This window comes from Littorina saxatilis, linkage group LG4 (assembly GCF_037325665.1).
Source record: "Littorina saxatilis isolate snail1 linkage group LG4, US_GU_Lsax_2.0, whole genome shotgun sequence".
Classification (NCBI taxonomy): domain Eukaryota; kingdom Metazoa; phylum Mollusca; class Gastropoda; order Littorinimorpha; family Littorinidae; genus Littorina; species Littorina saxatilis.
The window spans coordinates 4,471,574-4,491,823 of record NC_090248.1 but is presented as its reverse complement, the minus strand read 5'-3'; the positions used below and the strand labels follow the sequence as shown (position 1 = coordinate 4,491,823).

At 42.3% G+C, this 20,250-nt stretch overlaps 1 protein-coding gene across 1 annotated transcript in view; it reads right to left on the bottom strand.

Annotated features, from left to right (window-relative positions):
• Positions 1-243: 243 nt before the first annotated feature.
• Positions 244-20,250, bottom strand: part of LOC138963882 (scavenger receptor class F member 1-like) — a 38,663-nt gene continuing 18,656 nt past the window's right edge. The window contains exons 3-12 of the mRNA XM_070335732.1: positions 20,116-20,202; positions 17,508-17,606; positions 15,600-15,725; positions 12,621-12,761; positions 12,125-12,262; positions 11,298-11,435; positions 8,564-8,707; positions 4,786-4,870; positions 4,271-4,332; positions 244-3,743 (exon numbers count right to left, since the gene is read on the bottom strand). Coding sequence (XP_070191833.1) covers positions 3,508-3,743; positions 4,271-4,332; positions 4,786-4,870; positions 8,564-8,707; positions 11,298-11,435; positions 12,125-12,262; positions 12,621-12,761; positions 15,600-15,725; positions 17,508-17,606; positions 20,116-20,202 — 1,256 coding nt within the window. The 3' untranslated portion in view covers positions 244-3,507. The remainder of the gene's footprint in view (positions 3,744-4,270; positions 4,333-4,785; positions 4,871-8,563; positions 8,708-11,297; positions 11,436-12,124; positions 12,263-12,620; positions 12,762-15,599; positions 15,726-17,507; positions 17,607-20,115; positions 20,203-20,250) is intronic.

The window sequence follows — 20,250 nt, the reverse complement described above, 5'->3', positions numbered from 1 at the left end:
GAAATATTTGTCATGCTTTTTCCTCTTCATGATTGATCTTAAGAAGAATCATCAAAGGACACCTCTCTCTTCTTCACTGTCTCGTTATATCCTCTTATCTACTCACACACACACACACACATACACACACACACACACATACTTACACACACACACACACACACACACACACACACACACACACACACACACACACACACACAACCCCCACCCCACACACTCACCATGCAGATATGGAAATACAGAGAGAGAGACGAAGAGAGTTTAATCACACATAAGATTACAACTGCTGCAAATCGTTTAGTCATTTTTCGTCGTGGTCGCATCCCAATAATTGGTAAATAAAGATGCATTTCTTTCTAAATTAAAAGTGACCCCACGTGATGTGCGTTAAATCATAGTTGATTGTATGTAACATAATTGTCCAACATACGCACGCACGCGCACACGCCCAGACACATTTTGTCACAGACACACATTTAGCACACGTTACCATTAGCCATGTATTTAGTTAAAGGCAATGAAGAATGTTAAAACAAAGGTACAATGTATGTTTCAGTCTGGATGTATTATATACAGGTTGTCAAAACATTATTGCGAATGTATTATTTGTCAGAGTAACCCAAGCTATTGTGGGTTAGGCCATGCACCTCTTGCTTCAAACATCAAGACATGTATGTTACAGAACAATGTTTCACACACACACACACACACACACACACACACACACACACACACACAAACACACACACACACACATAGTGCGGTTAACTACTAAGTTGCATGTCAACTCTATAAATACTTCCACGTGCCTTCAAACTAAACTTGGTCACATACAAACACACACGATTAAAAACAAAATATAATTATGAACAATTCTGTACAAGACATGACAATAACAAGATAACTATCCGCTCTGTATCCTTGTTTGCTCTACAGGCCTCCCTTGTTAAATCCATGATTGCTAATGCTTGTGTAAGTTGTCTCGTAAGTTTGTTTCCCTGACGGTTTTGATAGTTGTTGCCACCCTGGGAAAAAACATGAGGTCTGTGTAGTTTCAGAAGACAAGGTCCCATTTTCTAAAGTGGCTGGACAACATGTCAAGGTGTTTGACTCACTTCATGAGGACCAAGGACCCACCGCGGCCATGCAGCAGTTGAACATAGAACTCGGCTTTTCTCAGATAAATAAATATTCATCAAATGTTAAGGTCACTGCTTCTGTGAAACTCCCAATTTCCCATTTTTGAAAAATAATCCAAAATGAAGGATGCATTTTATAGGCGTGTATATCAGTTGTGTGCATTTCTTTATTTTTAACAATTTCCTGATGCCCTATGTTTTGTTACAGTCACTACTATCTGTAACACAGCATAGAGTTTCTTCTGGTCTGTGTTTGACTGGAACTTGTCTTCACTGGGGTTTGGAGGTTCAAGGGGTAATGTAAATCCTGGCACCCATCATGCAGTAAGGCACAGTGAAAACACACAGTTGCACTTTCAATTACTACACTAATCAACATTGCATGCTTCAACAAACATGCACTTCTAAAACAAAAGGAAACAAACAATTATGAATTTAATAGATAAATACATAAAACGAGATCGATAATCCTACTTTAAGTATTTGTACTGCTCCTTATTCAAACAACCCAAGAAATGGACCAATTTAAACCTTTTTTTTCAATGAAAACAACTTCAACTCCTTGGGACTTTACCAACAATGTCGGGGCAAAGACAATCCAACACTCCCTTGAAACATTCTACAATTTGAAAACAAAAAGCATCACTATCAAGAACACTTTGACTATCATTGAAAAAAAGATATAATACCCTTCTTTCGTTCCCTTAAACCTTCACCGTACACGTGCTTCCTGGGTCGTGGATGACCCAGAGCTTCACAAACGTATCTGTATCTCTAAAACTATTGGGAGTTTTTGATTGACACTTCAAACACCATAGAACCTTCCTATTGAACATGTTTTAAAGGATCATCTTTGTAAACAAACAATTAAACAATGACGTCATTTGAACTACACAGTCCGGATGTTGTGGGTCATGGACGACCCATATGGAATTAAATAAGGCGTTTCCCTATTCGGATGGCGTGAGTCGTTTACGACCCATATGGAATTAAATAAGGCGTTTCCCTATTCGGATGGCGTGAGTCGTTCACGACCCATATGGAATTAAATAAGGCGTTTCCCTATTCGGATGGCGTGAGTCGTTCACGACCCATATGGAATTAAATAAGGCGTTTCCCTATTCGGATGGCGTGAGTCGTTCACGACCCATATGGAATTAAATAAGGCGTTTCCCTATTCGGATGGCGTGAGTCGTTCACGACCCATATGGAATTAAATAAGGCGTTTCCCTATTCGGATGGCGTGAGTCGTTTACGACCCATATGGAATTAAATAAGGCGTTTCTCTATTCGGATGGCGTGAGTCGTTCACGACCCATATGGAATTAAATAAGGCGTTTCTCTATTCGGATGGCGTGAGTCGTTCACGACCCATATGGAATTAAATAAGGCGTTTCTCTATTCGGATGGCGTGAGTCGTTCACGACCCATATGGAATTAAATAAGGCGTTTCCCTATTCGGATGGCGTGAGTCGTTTACGACCCATACTCTGCAAAGAGGCGGTATAAAGTGTTTATCCCTATTCTGATGGCGTGGATCGTGTACGACCCATACTTTGTACGTTGAATCCTTCTTTAGAAAGTATGAGTCGTACACGACCCACATCATTCGGACTGTGTTGTCCAAAGCGTGATTCGGTGAAGGTAAACCAGTAGATTATGTATCCAAACCTTTCTTCATACAGCCTAAATAAACTTACTTCAATTTCTGTCAACTGTTCTACATGTGATACAAATGCATAACAACGTGATCGTCAAACTGGGTAAACCATGCAATCAAATCAATCCCACACATGTATGCCAGCTTTAATGACTTATTGCCGGGTAAGAAAATATTGCTCTAAAATGCACAGCAATCCCTATTATTGCAAAACATAATATCACTCTATCTGACATGTATACAAACAAGCGATCGGCCTTAAGCCTTGGTCGATAACGATGAAACAATAGAAGACATAGTCCACTCAGACGAACAAAAAAGCTTGTATGCCAACACGCCACCACACATCGTATATTGTCGGCACATTTTAAACTATGGCTTTTTGCATCATTCAAAAATAACTCAAAATCTTGTGGGGACAGATTTTCATGATGAAGGACCAACATTCTCTATGAGATAAAGGCAACAATTCACTATCATCCAAAACACACAACCTTTATAACTACCTCTAATGACTTGAAAATGTCAGACTCTAAAATCATGCAATATTAATTTGCTTGTTTCTGTTCACAAAAGTGCTCTGACCATCAAACACTTAAGAAAATGGTTGCATGATTTGAAAATCCTTATACTTTGTACATAGGCCTTACTTATCAATCCAGCTGTCCATTTTCAGTGGAAGTCACTATTTGTGGATTGCTCGTTTTAAGAAAGTTCAATGTTGACCTTTGAGGCGTCATCAGAAGCAGGAGGCGACAGCTGCATGTAGAGAGCTCTGTCAGCGTCGTCGTTGGAATATGGGTGGGGGCTTTCATAGGTGTTTTCTTGCACGTGCATCTTTTCTGCGTCATCCTTGTCGATTATCTCGTAGACTGTTGTATCCGCGTCTGAGATGGGGGAAGCTGAAGAAGGGCGGTCTCTGCCCTGAGTGCTTTCAGGTTCTGAAAATATGGGATAGCTTACGTGGTCACTGGACACGTCCTAAACCTGTACTGGTCAACAAGTAACTTATTCATGTGTTACCATTCTTAGTATGTAATTTCTGCTTACAATGTTCGATGATTACGACTCATCAGTTCGAGCCTTTCAAAAAACGTGTTACCCTATTTGCATGCTGGTTAGTAAAACACGTTGAATGTGTAACTCCATTTATCCTATGCGTTTTATAAACTCTTTCTCGAACAGACATTTTCTAAATAAGTTCAGAAAAGGCTTTCAATGTAACAAACATGCATTTGCATACATAAACAAACAGTGTAATTGAAATGAGTATTCCTAGATACACATCCGCAACCAGGGTTTTGATTTCAGATTTCAAGTATAGAGACACTAGGGGGTATACAGAAGCAATCAAGCATTTACTTTGTTAAAGGACATGTCAACACAAGGCATACTGACACTTTATTTAATTGGAACAATAATTGCGAAAAAAGCTGGTCTCCAAAAGACAGTAACAACAATAACTCACCCACTGGAGGGGCCACGCGTTGGTCATTCTCTGCAATGTCTTCCCTTGATCGACGACACCAACTGAAACCAGAATAAAATAATTATATTGTGCGATAAGTTAAAAAGCAACAATAGGTAGCTTTGAATTGATCATCAATCTGAAATAATTATAAACAAATTGATTTTTTCCCGTGCAAAAATTAATCTGTCAGAGACAGAGAGAGGGAGAGAGAGAGAGAGAGAGAGAGAGAGAGAGAGAGAGAAAGAGAGAGAGAGAGAGAGAGAGAGAGAGAGAGAGAGAGAAAGAGAGAGAGAGAGAAATCCTTACATTGCATCGTGTTTGTGTGTGTGTGTGTGTGTGTGTGTGTGTGTGACAGTGTGTATATATATATATATATATGTGTGTGTGTGTGTGTGTGTCCGTCCGTGTGTGCGTCCGTGCACGCGCGCGCGTGTGTGTGTGTGTGTATGTGAGTGTGTGTGTGTGTGTGTGTGTGTGTGTGTGTGTGTGTGTGTGTGTGTGTGCGTTCTCACCACATAATCGCAACGACCCCAATGGTTATCAGCAATGCCGCAGCGAGGGAACCCACCACAGGCACAACCCAGCTCTCCTGTTTCACTGTTCCAAAGGACGCATAATTATGCTATGATACAAGTTGCTTGCAAACACATTATTATTGCCGTTTTATTTTGAATTCTTGCAAAAATGTGTTTAATGTTGTTTTGTTAGTAAGATACACGAAAAGATCACGATATTCTTTACAGTGTATTTCTAAACCAGCTTACCCACACCGGTGACACTGTGACGGTTCCCCTACGCTTTGTGTTCGGTGCCCTGACCCTTTGTGTTCGGTTCCCACTCGGTTCCCATACGCCAAAATTCGCGGACAAAACATCCATTTATGGTAGTATTACGCAATGTTGCTCTCTGAGAATGGTCTTGTTAGATCTGTGAGTGTTTACACTACATGCCTAGGTGCTGTTGGATTGAAGGTTTTTGATATTTTAGCCGTTATTAGGTAGAATGCCTTCCACTTTACTGCAAAACTGCATAATTCGTAGCATCGGCAAGAAATATCCTACCAAAAAATGCCTGCTTGGAACTGTCGTTGGTCCAGCAAAAAGTTCAACATGTCTGTAGCAGACAGCCCAAGTTTCAAGATTGTAGGGCCATCCAAACAGCCGTAATAATAAAAACAACAAAAGTAGTCAGTGAAATTGGCTGTGTTCGGTCCCCCCACACTTTTGTGACGTAGGCGTGACGGTTCCCATAATTCATTGTGTCGGTCCCCACTTTTTGTGTCGGACCCCACTTTCGACCTAATTTCTCTGTGACGGACCCCACAACCAGCCTATTTTGTGTCGGTCCCCACACCTTCTTGGATTTATGACTTGCCGGTTACTTGTATCATTGTATTCATTGAATCTAATTGTCTCGGAGTTATTTTTCAGCAAAAACCGGCAAGGCAGCACCTTTTGTGATACCAAGTAAGTCAGATGACATCAGTATGTGTGTGTGTGTGTGTGTGTGTGTGTGTGTGTGTGTGTGTGTGTGTGTGTATGTGAGAGAGAGAGAGAGAGAGAGAGAGAGAGAGTGAGAGAGAGAGAGAGAGAGAGAGAGAGAGAGAGAGAGAGAGAGAGAGAGAGAGAGATTGACACCTTTCCAGATCACTCCGGTTATGCGACACTACCGCGAGCGTCACTACCGCGTGTCACACTACGGCGAGTACGACACTACCGCGTGTAACACTACCGCGTGTCACACTACCGCGAGTACGACACTACCGCGAGTATAACACTGCCGCGTGTCACACTACCGCGCGTACCACAACCGCGAGTACCATAACCGTAGAGAGAACGCATGCAAACTTACTTCTTGTGAGTTTGTGTTCTAACGGCTTTGATTGGAAGCAACCCATTCTATATGTATTCTGATAGTGTGTTCTGATCGTTTTGAGTTCTTGGTTAGCATGACAAACATTGAATTAGTGTTCAGAGAACAGACCAGGCCTTTTTGTTTTATATTTCAAGGAAACATTTCAACCTTTGCCTTCAGCCATGGAAGTCATAAAATGACACGCGGTAATGTTATACTCGCGGTAGTGTGACACGCGGTAGTGTTATACTCGCGGTAGTGTCGTACTCGCGGTAGTGTCGTACTCGCGGTAAGTTCTGTTTCCGTACCCGCGACAGCGGCAGCGACAAAAGAAAACGCGCGCAAACGCGTGACGTGTTTCCGTACTTGCGTTTTAAACATGCGGTAAAATCTGTAAACTCCCGCGTTGCCGCGCGACAACACGAAAAAATCGCTCCAGGACCCTTTCAAAAAAATCGCGTCGCTTGCCGCTTGTCGCGCCGCTAACGCGTCGCGCGTGTGGAAACACTCCTGGTCATTTTCTATGTGCTTGATTTTCGTCGCACCGCTGGAAAAACGCTGTCGCGGGTACGGAAACACAACTTTAGTGTGAGACGCGGTAGTGGTACTCGCGGTAGTGACGCTCGCGGTAGTGACCAGCACCCGATCACTCCACATAAACGCTGGTTCTGGTTGCATTGTGCCGCTGACATACAGCTAATAGGATTTTTACACCCCCGGTATAGGGGTGTGTATAGGTTTCACTCGATGTGTTTGTGTTCGCAAGTAGATCTCAAGAATGAACGGACCGATCGTCACCAAACTTGGTGAACAGGTTCTATACATTCCTGAGACGGTCCTTACAAAAGTTGGGACCAGTCAAACACACGGTTAGGGAGTTATTGGTGGATTAAAATTATACAAGGCCTGGTATAGACGGACACCTCCGTTGGTCAAAGGGAAATAACCATTCTCACTGCCAACAACTGAGAAGGTTATTTCCCTTTGACGGGGGTGTAGTTCCTATCGGAGGAATTTCTTGTTTTAATCCTTTTGTGGTATTGCTGATGATGCTGAACATGTATTTTACTAGTTTACCAATATGTATCTTTGACCCTGATAGCCTACGAAAATGGAGCAATCATGGCCCAACATTGGCCCAATGCTGAATTTATTGGCGCGGTGTTGAGCCTTAGTCGGGCCGTTGTCGTAGGCTGTCAGGGTTTATGTAGCCTTGTTCCATTGTATTCTGACTGTCATAAAGTAATTAATTTTAAGAGAAAGCAGTCATGAACACAAGGAGCTGGGAAAAGTTGCCTCTTACAACAAGCGTGGATAAAGACACATACTTGACATAGGCAAGTACTCTTTTTTTTTTCAATCACCACTAGAAGTCCCTGGGCAGCATTTTGCTCTGAAAACTGAATCTCACATACGACAGGTGGATCTTTTATTTTAAAAATGTGCCAAATTGCATATCTCCAAGGCCGTAAGACTAAGAGTAGATATTGGGAAGGCCAGTTCAAGAAGGTGTGGGTGGATCAACACATAATTTGCTGGTATACTGGGAACCGTCCCAGAGATAAATAATGTTATATATTATTTGTGGCATAAACTAATAAAGTTAGTCTCTCTCTCTCTCTCTCTCTCTCTCTCTCTCTCTCTCTCTCTCTCTCTCTCTCTCTCTCTCTCTCTCTCTCTCTCTCTCACACACACACACACACACACACATACTGATGTCATCTGACTTACTTGGTATCACAAAAGGTGCTGCCTTGCCGGTTTTTGCTGAAAAATAACTCCGAGACAATTAGATTCAATGAATACAATGATACAAGTAACCGGCAAGTCATAAATCCAAGAAGGTGTGGGGACCGACACAAAATAGGCTGGTTGTGGGGTCCGTCACAGAGAAATTAGGTCGAAAGTGGGGTCCGACACAGAAAGTGGGGACCGACACAATGAATTATGGGAACCGTCACGCCTACGTCACAAAAGTGTGGGGGGACCGAACACAGCCAATTTCACTGACTACTTTTGTTGTTTTTATTATTACGGCTGTTTGGATGGCCCTACAATCTTGAAACTTGAGCTGTCTGCTACAGACATGTTGAACTTTTTGCTGGACCAACGACAGTTCCAAGCAGGGATTTTTTGGTAGGATATTTCTTGCCGATGCTACGAATTATGCAGTTTTGCAGTAAAGTGGAAGGCATTCTACCTAATAACGGCTAAAATATCAAAAACCTTCAATCCAACAGCACCTAGGCATGTAGTGTAAACACTCACAGATCTAACAAGACCATTCTCAGAGAGCAACATTGCGTAATACTACCATAAATGGATGTTTTGTCCGCGAATTTTGGCGTGTGGGAACCGAGTGGGAACCGAACACAAAGGGTCAGGGCACCGAACACAAAGCGTAGGGGAACCGTCACAGTGTCACCGGTGTGTTACCTTGCACTTGCAAGCAGAGTGGTTCTGCAAACCCTGACACGCACCCCGCCAGACAGTGTCCATCCTGATGATGACACGTGGTGTTGACCTGACAATATCCACACGCTTTGCTGCAACCTTCTCCGTAAAACCCAGGTTGGCATTCTGAAACAGCAATTTATGTACGTTATAAACATTTTAGCAGAAAAACAAATATAAGTTACACCTCCGTACATACATGGTATCGCGTGGTACCTTGTCGAGACTGGGGAGCGTATTCAAGACTGTCCGACAACTTGGCCTGCTCCGCATTAGCGGGATTAGGTCTATGAGTCTAACTTGATAAGACAGAGTTCTGAACAGAGTTTGAAAGACAGACACCGCGGAAACGACAAACACGTGACGCGCATGCTGTCATACAAATACGTCATGATGAAAATACAGGCAAAACGAAAGAGCCTTTTACGTCATGTGGTTTTTTTTCAGTCCACTCCATCGTGCAAATGGCGATTGTCTATGTGGTAAGACTGCATGGTCACAGCGTGAGTATTTAACACTTTTGTTTTTCTGTTGGCGTTGCAGCTGTGAAACAATCGTTTGTTTGCCTCAGTCGTGTAGGTAGGGCCTATATAGTTTGCTTCTACGCTCCACGGTTTCGTGAGACAAGTCAGCGACTCTAACGTGTAGAAGAAATTTCTGTAAAAAAAACACCCAACCAAACAGGATGCATTGATGCGTTTACAGCTTGCTGAAGAATTGAACTGTATGAGGTTATAATGTCATCCGTTTTTGCATGTCGAAACGAGCCATAACGCTTTGGAATAAAATATTCCATGCAGTGCTTGACAATCTGAACACAGATGAGGTCGCAGTTTGTAGGTTGAATGTATGAATCGATACGACCTTCGATTGGGCCAGATTATGAACAGAGGGTTCATGGTCGGAATCAAGAGGACAGAATTGACTGGCTCCCATTCGAAACGTCATCATTTCATTAAAGATTTCCTTGTTCTTGTTTCTGTAGCTGTGTAGGTTATTTGCCAAGGTCATGGCCGAAGTTTAAGACTACTGGGCAATATCGCGGGTTATCGAGTTTCCCACTAGAATAACACAGACAAAGACGAAAGAGCTAGGTCATGGGATATACTAAGTTAATTATGTATTGATTGGCTTAAAGTCCATGCAGTATTGACCTGACACATACAAGGGCCACTCATTATGTTTTGCAACCTGGGTTTTCTACAACACTTACAGCCAATCTGTCTACTCCAGTTTTTGGAAGAATCCCTCCTCAGCTTGTTCACATTGTACCATCCTCTTAAACCAGCTGTCCCTGACACCCCAGCACGTTAATTGGGGTATGTCAAAATTTACGCCCTCGGGAATGCTCGGGCATCTTCGGTGTTCTGGAACTGCTTTCCCTTCAACTGCCTCTTGACGGAAGGGAACATAAACCAATCAGAGGGTCTAAGGCGTGTGAATATGGTAGGTAGGTGACAAGCTGAACATCATTGGCGGCTAGAAAGTCAAGAGTTACAGCTGATGTGTGCGTGCTGGGTTGTTCGTGATGGAGCAGTAGACCACGGACACCCAGTCGGGGAGGTCGTGTACAACATACCAGACCAGTCAGCAGTTATCGGTTGTCTCTCCTCAAGTGATATGGTGGCAACGTGGCCGGATTTTGCAAAGAAATACACTATCATTTGTTAGGAAGCACTTCTGTTTCTTTTGAATTTTACAGGTGGGTTCTCATCTCGGAAGACCGTTGCTTCATTTTTGGGTCCTATTGGTTTTCCCATGTTTGGCCTTCTGTTACGATGTCCCAAACGCGAGGAAACCTTCTTCCGTCAAATGTTGATAGCATATGGGTGCACCAGTCCGACCTACCTCGCCTTTGGCTTTGCTCTTCGCTAAGGTTATGGGGCACCCAACGGTCACAACGTTTCCTTACGCCACAGCAGCCATACCAACTACGAGTGAGACTTCCCGATTAAATCTTCATTTTATCATGTATTTCAGCGTATATCACTTTTGGATCATTCTCAATCAGTAACTCTACCCTAGAGACGTTTTCTAGAGTAACGATTGTTTCCATTCGACCACAACGGTCATCGTTATTTTAACGTCCACGCGCCAGTAATCAACTGTCTGAATCACCTGAAAACAGTGGCTTTTGGTGGAGATTGATTTCCAAAACAGTACTTTAAACTTAAAAAAGCACTCTTGAAAAGAGTTTCTCTGGAAGCAGCCATAATACATAATAGCTCGAAAATCTCTTCGAGAAAGTCAACACTGCTGGCTTGAGACCCATCACCCTTACTGAACATTTTATTGCATGGAATGAAAACGGTTGTAAGTAATTGTTGTTGTCACAAATTTTCCCAAAATGTAATGAAAAGGGCAAAGTAGTGACTTTATTAGTTTGCCCAGGTTGCAAAATATAATGAGTCCCCCTCGTATTATATCGTTGGTTACTGTTTTAACCATACAGATGCGCAAGAGTACGATTGAATCTGCGATTACGAAGATAAAACAGTGTGCTTTCGTCTTTGAAACACTTGAGTTCACTTAGTTAGTTAGTTAGTTAGTTAGCTATTGCGTTTCAGGTCCAGCGGACCATAATAGGCCAAATCAGGACCCCTCTTGAGTTCACTGTAATTAGATACATTTGTTTTTTTCGTTGAACGTTAGCAGTGTATTTGTTTCCAATTGTTGAGCTCTTCAGAAAAGTAGATGGTTTGTACACACTACTTACTGTCATTACACAGCTCTCCGGTGTATCCTGGCTCACAGCCTGTGGTACAGCTGCCTGTCGCTGTGTTGCACGGTTGTCCCCCTTTACACTGACCACAACTCTCACTGCAGTTCTGTCCGTATGTGTTGTCATCACAAGCTGCATGTATACACATTTTAAACAGTTCACCAAGGACAAACTATGACCTCCTTTAGGAGGGTCGTACAAGGTTTTCTTGGGAAGTGACAATCATGTCCAAGCTCCTTATTTCAACGATACGATCGATGATCGAATGTCAAAGAGAGGGGAGAGATATAACAAAGTGCAATGGAGCTTATCAAATAGAGCGGCATCGATTATGAAGAATCAAGCCATACATGTTTCGTTCAAAATGTCATAAATTACTTTAACATTGCCAGAAGTAAGTGAGTTAAGTTTCTAACAAATTGTCTGAAATATGGGGTGCACACAGATAGTTTACAATGTGAGCTGCGAGACACGGTATAATCGACGTCGTCGCGTCACGGAATTTTGGCGTAACTCAATTCATGGCGAATTCTGATGTTTTTGAGCTTTACACTCAGTTAATCATTCTCCATGAGAAATATTTAAATACGATCGAAAATTCATGATTAAACATTATTTTATCTTTCTATCCATACCAGGTTAAAATATAACCAATATCTCATGATAAAACAAATCAGATTTTGCCTTACCCTGAATATCTGTCTAAAACGTGTTACGCCAACATTGCGTGACGACGTCGTAATTGTGTTCTTCAGGGCGGTATAACGACATTAAAGGGATATTGTGGGCTTGCTAATTGTTATCTAAGAATACAAACTTACTTTCATCACACAGCGGAGGGTAGACTCCAGGCTGACAGCGAACACAGTGTCCAGTGACGGGGTGACACTGTTGTCCGTCTTCACACTGACCACACGGCAGAGAGCAGCGGGACGGACCGTACTGACCACCTGAACACTCTGAAAATCATCGTATTATTACTATGGACAACAATAACGATCATAAGGTTAAATATAATGCTGACTGAAGAGAAGAAGACAGCTACAAAGGGCTTTCGAAGGAACATGACGACTCATAGCAAAGTGCCGTGCGTACTGTGTTCATTGCGGCAAATATCTCGAACCTGAAAGCTGCGTATTCGGTGGTATTGAGAAGTGCATGCTCACATCTACTACATGTACCAGAAGCCACATTTTTGAAACGAATTTCCTTACATTATCAGTTCCCCACTACACATGTACATGCACATATACAGATGACCATTTAAAGGACCATTTAATCAAATAATAACTTTCTCTAACTACAATTCGAATTTACCTTCATTACACGAGTCGCCCTTTTTCCCAGGTGGACACTCGTCACAGTGACCGGTGGTCTTGTTACACGGTGTGTTGTTGTCACATGTCCCTGAACACATGCTGCAGGTAGGGGCAGACCCGAAGTACCCGTCGACACAGTCTGCAACACGTTTTGGATTTGATGATGTTGACAAGGACAATCTACCTCTAGAACAATGTTACAGTACAGACAGGTTGATGCCTATGTAAACTTATCTGACTGGAAAGACAACTCTTGTTTTCTGGTGGGAATCTATCTGAGAAAGTAAGTGAACCTAACCTAATCTTTTTTTCTGTATCTCTGTCCGAGTCTGTCTGCCTTTCTCTCTCTGTCTCTCCGTCTGTCTCTCTGTCTGACTCTCTCTGTCTCTCTCTGTCCCAGAATCTGATCCTCCCTATCCCTCGTCTAGACTTGTATAAGGCCTAAAAATAATAGGTGTGGTTACGGTAACCCGACCTACCCTATTTTTAGGGGCCGACCCTATAACTTGTTATTACATTTGTCAAAAAAAATGAAAACAAGAACACGAGTGCAGAAAACGCAATAAAAGCTAAAGCGCTCGAGTCGTCATGCAGACGACAGACGATGCAAGGGAAATTACTAAAAAGGCCCAACAGACACTTTCCATGACAAAAATGGCGGCATCTTCTTCGGTTGCGAGTGCTACACGCTTGGTTGCTCTGCTATTAAGAAAAAAACAAAAAGATATTTCCTACCTTCCTACCCTAAATGTTTTGGCTATGTTACCTTAACCACACCTAGGTTTTTTTGTTTTGGCCTAAGTCAAGTTTAGCCTTCTCAGGAGCGTCTCTATGGAATTCCATACCCATACCCCTCCGAAATGCCTCTTCTGTGAAAACGTTTAGGCGCCAGTTCCATTCCCGCTTGATGGGTAGATAGAACACTTTTCATGTCTGATCTATATTAGTGCTTTGTTTGTATTTTGATTTGTTCTTTATGTGTATGTATTGATAATAATATACATGCAAATGATTGTGACAATTCCTCCCCACATTTTCCCCCTTTTCTTATTACAAGTAGTTGTTTTGGCTGTTTATATGCAATGCGTTATTACAAATGTACAACTATGCTGCAATTTCCACACTATATTGTTTTCCTATTTTTGAGTGTGTATAAAAAAAACATAACCCTTTTCCTTTGTACATTTAGTCAAGTTTTGACTAAATTTTTTAACATAGAGACAAGGGTCGTGGTGTATGTGTGTCTGTCTGTGCGTGTGTGTGTGTAGAGCGATTCAGACCAAACTACTGGACCGATCTTTATGAAATTTGACATGAGAGTTCCTGGGTATGAAATCCCCGAATGTTTTTTTCATTTTTTTGATAAATGTCTTTGATGACGTCATATCCGGTTTTTCGTGAAAGTTGAGGCGGCACTGTCACGCCCTCATTTTTCAACAAAAATTGGTTGAAATTTTGGTCAAGTAATCTTCGACGAAGCCCGGACTTCGGTATTGCATTTCAGCTTGGTGGCTTAAAAATTAATTATGACTTTGGTCATTAAAAATCTGAAAATTGTAAAAAAAAATAAACATTTATAAAACGATCCAAATTTACGTTCATCTTATATTCTCCATCATATTCTGATTCCAAAAACATATAAATATGTTATATTTGGATTAAAAACAAGCTCTGAAAATTAAATATATAAAAATTATTATCAAAATTAAATTGTCGAAATCAATTTAAAAACACTTTCATCTTATTCCTTGTCGGTTCCTGATTCCAAAAACATATGGATATGATATGTTTGGATTAAAAACACGCTCAGAAAGTTAAAACAAAGAGAGGTACAGAAAAACGTGCTATCCTTCTTAGCACAACTACTACCCCGCTCTTCTTGTCAATTTCACTGCCTTTGCCATGAGCGGTGGACTGACGATGCTACGAGTATACGGTCTTGCTGAAAAATAGCATTGCGTTCAGTTTCATTCTGTGAGTTCGACAGCTACTTGACTAAATGTTGTATTTTTGCCTTACGCGACTTGTTACTATTTACATCAGGTACGTCTTTAAAAAACTATAACATTTTTCCTTCTTACTATCTATATTCTGTACGTATGCATTAAGTGTTTGTATAAGGGACAGGTTGTAAGATTAGGCTTTGCCTAAAACCTCTATCCTTTGGTAATAAAGTTCAGTTTCAGTTTCTTTGTTTCTCTCTGTCTCTCTTCTTCTTCTTCTCTCCTAAATTTCCTCCCCTTGAAAGATCAGTTGACGTTAAACAAGGCTGTGTTCATGTATAACATTCTAAATGACGACTGTCCTAAATATTTGCAATCACATTTCAAACATGCCACAAAGAGATATGGGTCCCAAAAAATCATCCCTCCTATACCTCGCATAGACCTCTACAAATCGAGCCTAGCCTTCTCGGGAGCTTTTCTCTGGAACTCCTTCCCCCAACAGATAAGAAATGCAACTTCAGTGAAATTGTTTAAGAGACAGTCACGTTCACACATCATTCGTGAATGAAATGTCTTGTTCGATTGTTATTTTGTTGAACATTTTGTACTAGTGTTAACGGATGTGTAGCTAATCTGAGCAACTTAATTCTCAAAATGAAAGGCTTAACTATGTCAATGTAATTTTTTAATTTTTGAGTTCTCCTTATATAATTCCTTAACTGCACATAGTATTGCAATCCATACAATGTATTTCTATATCTTATATGATTGAATTTTTATTTGTTATGTCCGTCTGTCTTTATGTGTTGTATAAAGGACAGGTTGGAAGAATAGGGTCTGAGTCTGAGTCTGAGTCTGAGTCTCTCTCTCTCTCTCTCTCTCTCTCTCTCTCTCTCTCTCTCTCTCTCTCTCTCTCTCTCTCTCTCTCTCTCTCTCTCTCTCTCTCTTTTCTTTGCCCTCTGCCCGCTAATTAAGTTATGAAAATAAGTTATCAATTATGTAAGCTTTGTAATTCGTATTGTTTAATTTACCTGTACATTCAGGAAAGATCAGGTTATCTGCACAGGCGTTACAGCTACCAGAGTCCTGGTCACATTGGCCACACCCTGGAGTGCATGACATGTTGCAAAACATTCCGTGCCATTCGTCAGGGCAGGCTGAAATAATAAGGTGATGAAAAGAGAGTGCGTGAGTGAGTGAGTGAGTGAGTGAGAGAGTGTGAGAAGTGGAAAGAGAGTGAGAGAGACAGAAAAAGAGTGAGTGAAAGAAAGGGAGAGACAAAGAAAAAAGAGTGAAAGTGAGAAAAAGAGAGAGATGGGAATCGAGAGAGAGAGAGAGAGAGAGAGAGAGAGAGAGAGAGAGTGAGAGAAACAAAAGAGAGAGATGGGGATCGAGAGAGAGTGAGAGAAACAAAAGAGAGAGAGAGAGAGAGAGAGGGAGGGGGTGTTGAGATTCAAGAATAAATCAAGGTCGGATGAACGGGAAGATGGTTTCAGGTTGTCAACGAGATGTTAGATCGCCCCTGTCGGAGACCAACATTGTCAGTACTGCTAGTATGTACGTTAACTCACCATTACACTTTCCATTGTCACGGTTGCACTGACGGTCTTTACACGCAGACCTGCACTGCTGGCATTCTAAGCCGTCTCTGTAATACCCTTGGGCACAGTCTGCAGAGTAATTGAGCACACACATTATTCATGAAGTTACGAACATGATTTTGATTAATGGGGTATAATATAATGTCAAGTGCAAGCACATATGGATGCCAGGGTTGACAGCCTAAACACCCACGGAAGTTTTTGTGAATCCACCCCAACTGGTGGACGGGTGAGCTGTCCCGGTCACTTTTACCTGAATTGTCACAGAGGACGGATGGAAGTTAAATAGAGTGAATGACTTGCCGAAGTGAGACAAAAGGGGGGAACCGAGGAAGTATGAATCCGGCAAACCCCACCGCCATAGTCTCCTTCGGCAGCGGAGAGCATGAGAGCATGACTGTAACATAGCATCTACGTCTATCCAGTGTCACTCGTCATTCCAGCATGTCTACTGTCACCGTCTTCATCTCTGTCGTCTACAATTGGTCCTGTTAACATGATTATCGCCATTATGCACATCGTCTTCATCTTTACCCTGTGTCATTCGTCGTCGTCGTCATCATCATGGAAGACTCAAATGTGGTAACGTGAGAAAGTGAAGTATGCATGTGTGTGCGAGTCGAGGCCAGTTAGATAATTGATTTTTTGTGTGACCAGAATTGATAGTTAAATATTTTGCGTGTTGGCATTGGATGTATGTTCATGTATTGTGTAGTATTTTGATGCAAAGGACGAAAGTAAATTGTTAAGCTGTTTTGTTCCCTTCTTGATTATTGTTATGAGTGAGGTCGAACCTGGAATAGAGAGTATGAGTGATTTGTGATTACATCATAGTTTTACGTAAATTTACAAAACCCATTCGTAACACATGATTTACATTATAAGTCATGCCTTACACCACTCATATTATCAAGATCATTGAGACAATTTCTTCTGTACGTACTATACTAGGTATTTACTATGCAACAAGCTTATTTATTAACCTACCATATTTAGCAAAGGCACTCGACACAATCAGGTGGGTGGGGCTTTTTCTGGGATGTCACGTGGTTAGGGTGATTGAGTACATCCTATTCTACAGTTTCTACAAGGTATAGGATGCTGATTCGACGGCAAACTTCGAATTCCTACAATACACAGCTTAACAAAGCAAAGCAAAACAACGGCTATAATAGCATCAAATATACATTAAACTATCGGACAGGGACAGATGTATGTCAGCTAGACGTTGCTACTGCTGATTCGACATACTTTTATTTAAGGTAGTCTCGTTACACTTGGACAGACTCCCATCGTGAAAATCGACAACAACAACACGGTTTTTACAGTGTTCCTTACCGTCACAACGTCCGTCATCACGTCTGCAGGTATTGCCGGCACAGTTAGCTGGGCAGCTCTGTTGACAGTGGTTAATACCCCAATAGCCTACCTTGCAATCTGTAATGATGTTCGAAAAATATACAATTCCAACAACAGCAGCAACAACAACAGCAACAACTCACCGGCCCCCGTGGCGCAGTGGTTAGCGCATCGGACTGCGGGCTGGGAGATCGTGGTTCGAATCTCATAAGGGGTGCGTGGGTTTTTCGAGCTTCGGTCGGCTCCTACCCAGAGTGGAAGTGCTAACGGTCCAATGGGGAAGGCTGGGATCACACAGCCGAGTGTCATTCACTTCACGAATGCGATTGACTCAGAAAGCGCGACAATAAAAAACTTGTCTCGATTCTTGTGACCCTTCCTGCTCAGGGCTCTCATGGTGACCTTGGTCCCAGTGTTCCTGTTCCAGCCATCCCTGAATATTCTGCTGCCAGTCTGGGATGCTCCGGGGGGTCGACGGAAGGACGCAGTGGCGGTCTGCTCTCTGAGGAGACGCTCACTCAGTCTGGCTCCGCGACTTAACAGCCAGTGTCGTAAGTAGAGGGCTTAGTAGGTAGCAGTGCATGTGTCCCTTGCCTGGAACAGGACCAATACTGAACACCGCCGAAGTGACTCTGTCATCTTCCGAGGGTAGCGGCCTGACATCCTTCCGTGGAGTGTCTGTAAAATTAGGGAGGGTGCCCAGGTGTCTGACCAACACTGGGGGCTCATTGATTCGACAAAGTCTGGCGGCGGAACGAAGTTCAGGGGTGGATGTTGCAGTGAGTGCTGGGACGGGGCGGCGTGGGAGCATACTGGGAGAAGGTACAAGCGTCGGGACAAGCACAAGGAGAATGAAACACACAAAAATAAAATAAATACATAAATAAGAAAAACAAAAACAAAAAAACAAAACAACAACAACAGCAACAACTCGTTGGCTTACGTAAGTGTAGCCTATGCGATGCTAACTTTTGTCTGTCTGTGCGTGCGTGCGTGCGTGTGTGTGTGATAGAAACTTTAAAATTTGACTGAACACCGAAATACTAATTTTACCGGGTTATTATCCAAGCAACAGCTTCAAAGTATTGAAGCAATGAACAACATTTCGTCGGCACGTATGTGGATAAAGTGTGTATCCAAAGAAAACGGGTAGTGGTTTTTTTTTTTTTTTTGGGGGGGGGGGGGGTAAAAACAGGTGACTGGTTTGTGTTGTGTGTGGTATGTAGACCAGGTCAGGGGTCAAGGTTAGGTCAGATCGCGTGAAGCATTGTGGTATAGATTCACTTATCAGTTCTAACCGAGCTGCATTCGCCGATTCAAGGAAGACGATTTCACATTGTTCGGTTTCGTAGCGGCTCCAGAAAAAATAGATAAAGAAGATACCAAAGGAGATTTCCTGCAGGTTGATCTGCACAGCGTGTTTTCAGTGTCTGCGCGAGGAAGCGCTGTCGAAAGGGCAGTGTCGATCTCAGTGGCACTGAGTCGTGTCCACGTAAGTAGGCTACAGACAGACAGATCTAGATCCAGCGTCTCCCACTCTTGCACTGTGTCTATGCTTACTGTGTGTGTGTATGTGTGGGAGTGAATGAGTTTGTGTTACTGTTTGTCGATTTCTTACGGGAGCCTTGAAGGCTTCGCCTCTTGTTTTGTTGTGTGTACGTTTACATCTACGTGTCAAATGCATTGAAATGATACATTGTAAGAATTATCGGGCTTCTGCAGGTATGGTACTAAGGGACACACACACACACACACACACACTCACACACACACACACACACACACGTACCTAAAGTGTGGATGGTTACCTAAGAGGCGGCACTGGGTGTAGTGCCTTTCTAGTGCACTTGCACTACAACAGCACTGGGTGCAGTACTCGCTCCGGCATCGAAGAATTTTGCACTAAAAAATGCACAAAATTTGACCTATTTCGTCGCCTATAGAGGACGGAAAGAATGTCATTTTGAACATTGTTATGACATTCTTTCCGTCAAAAAAGTCAATTTAACGGTGTTAAATGAAGCGACCATCCACACAATTAGGTTGCCATCCAGAGTTTAGGTTGCCATCCACGTGTGGATGGTTGCCTTATGGTGATTTAGGCAACCAAACCTGTGGAAACATGGGTACACACACACACATACACACACACACACTCACACACACACATACACACACACACACACACTCACACACACACACATACACACACACACACACACACACTCACACACACACTCACACACACACACACACACACATACTCACACACACACACATACACACACACACACCCCCCACACACACACACACACACACACACAGAGGATCCCAGCAGTTATATCCGATTATATAGTCTTTAATATACATAGACTGTTGCTTCCGAATGAAATCAAACACAGGAACATAAATATGTTGACATCGGCACAATTATCTTGTGAAATGTATTTGTATACAGATTCAAACCCACATGTTTTACTTTCAAGTGGCAATGTTAGGACCTAAAGACAACGAAAAGAAGGCAAAAAAATGACACAATGCCACTGGAACTGAAACTGAGTGAAATGTAATACATTCCTGGACTTACTTGTACAGTCTCCGTTAGTATTATCACATCCACCTTCACAGTTGGCGTGGCAAATACATGTACTTCCAAAGAATCCGGACTTGCATCCTGAAATGCATTGAAAAAGGTTGTGAACATTGCAAATTATGGAGAAAA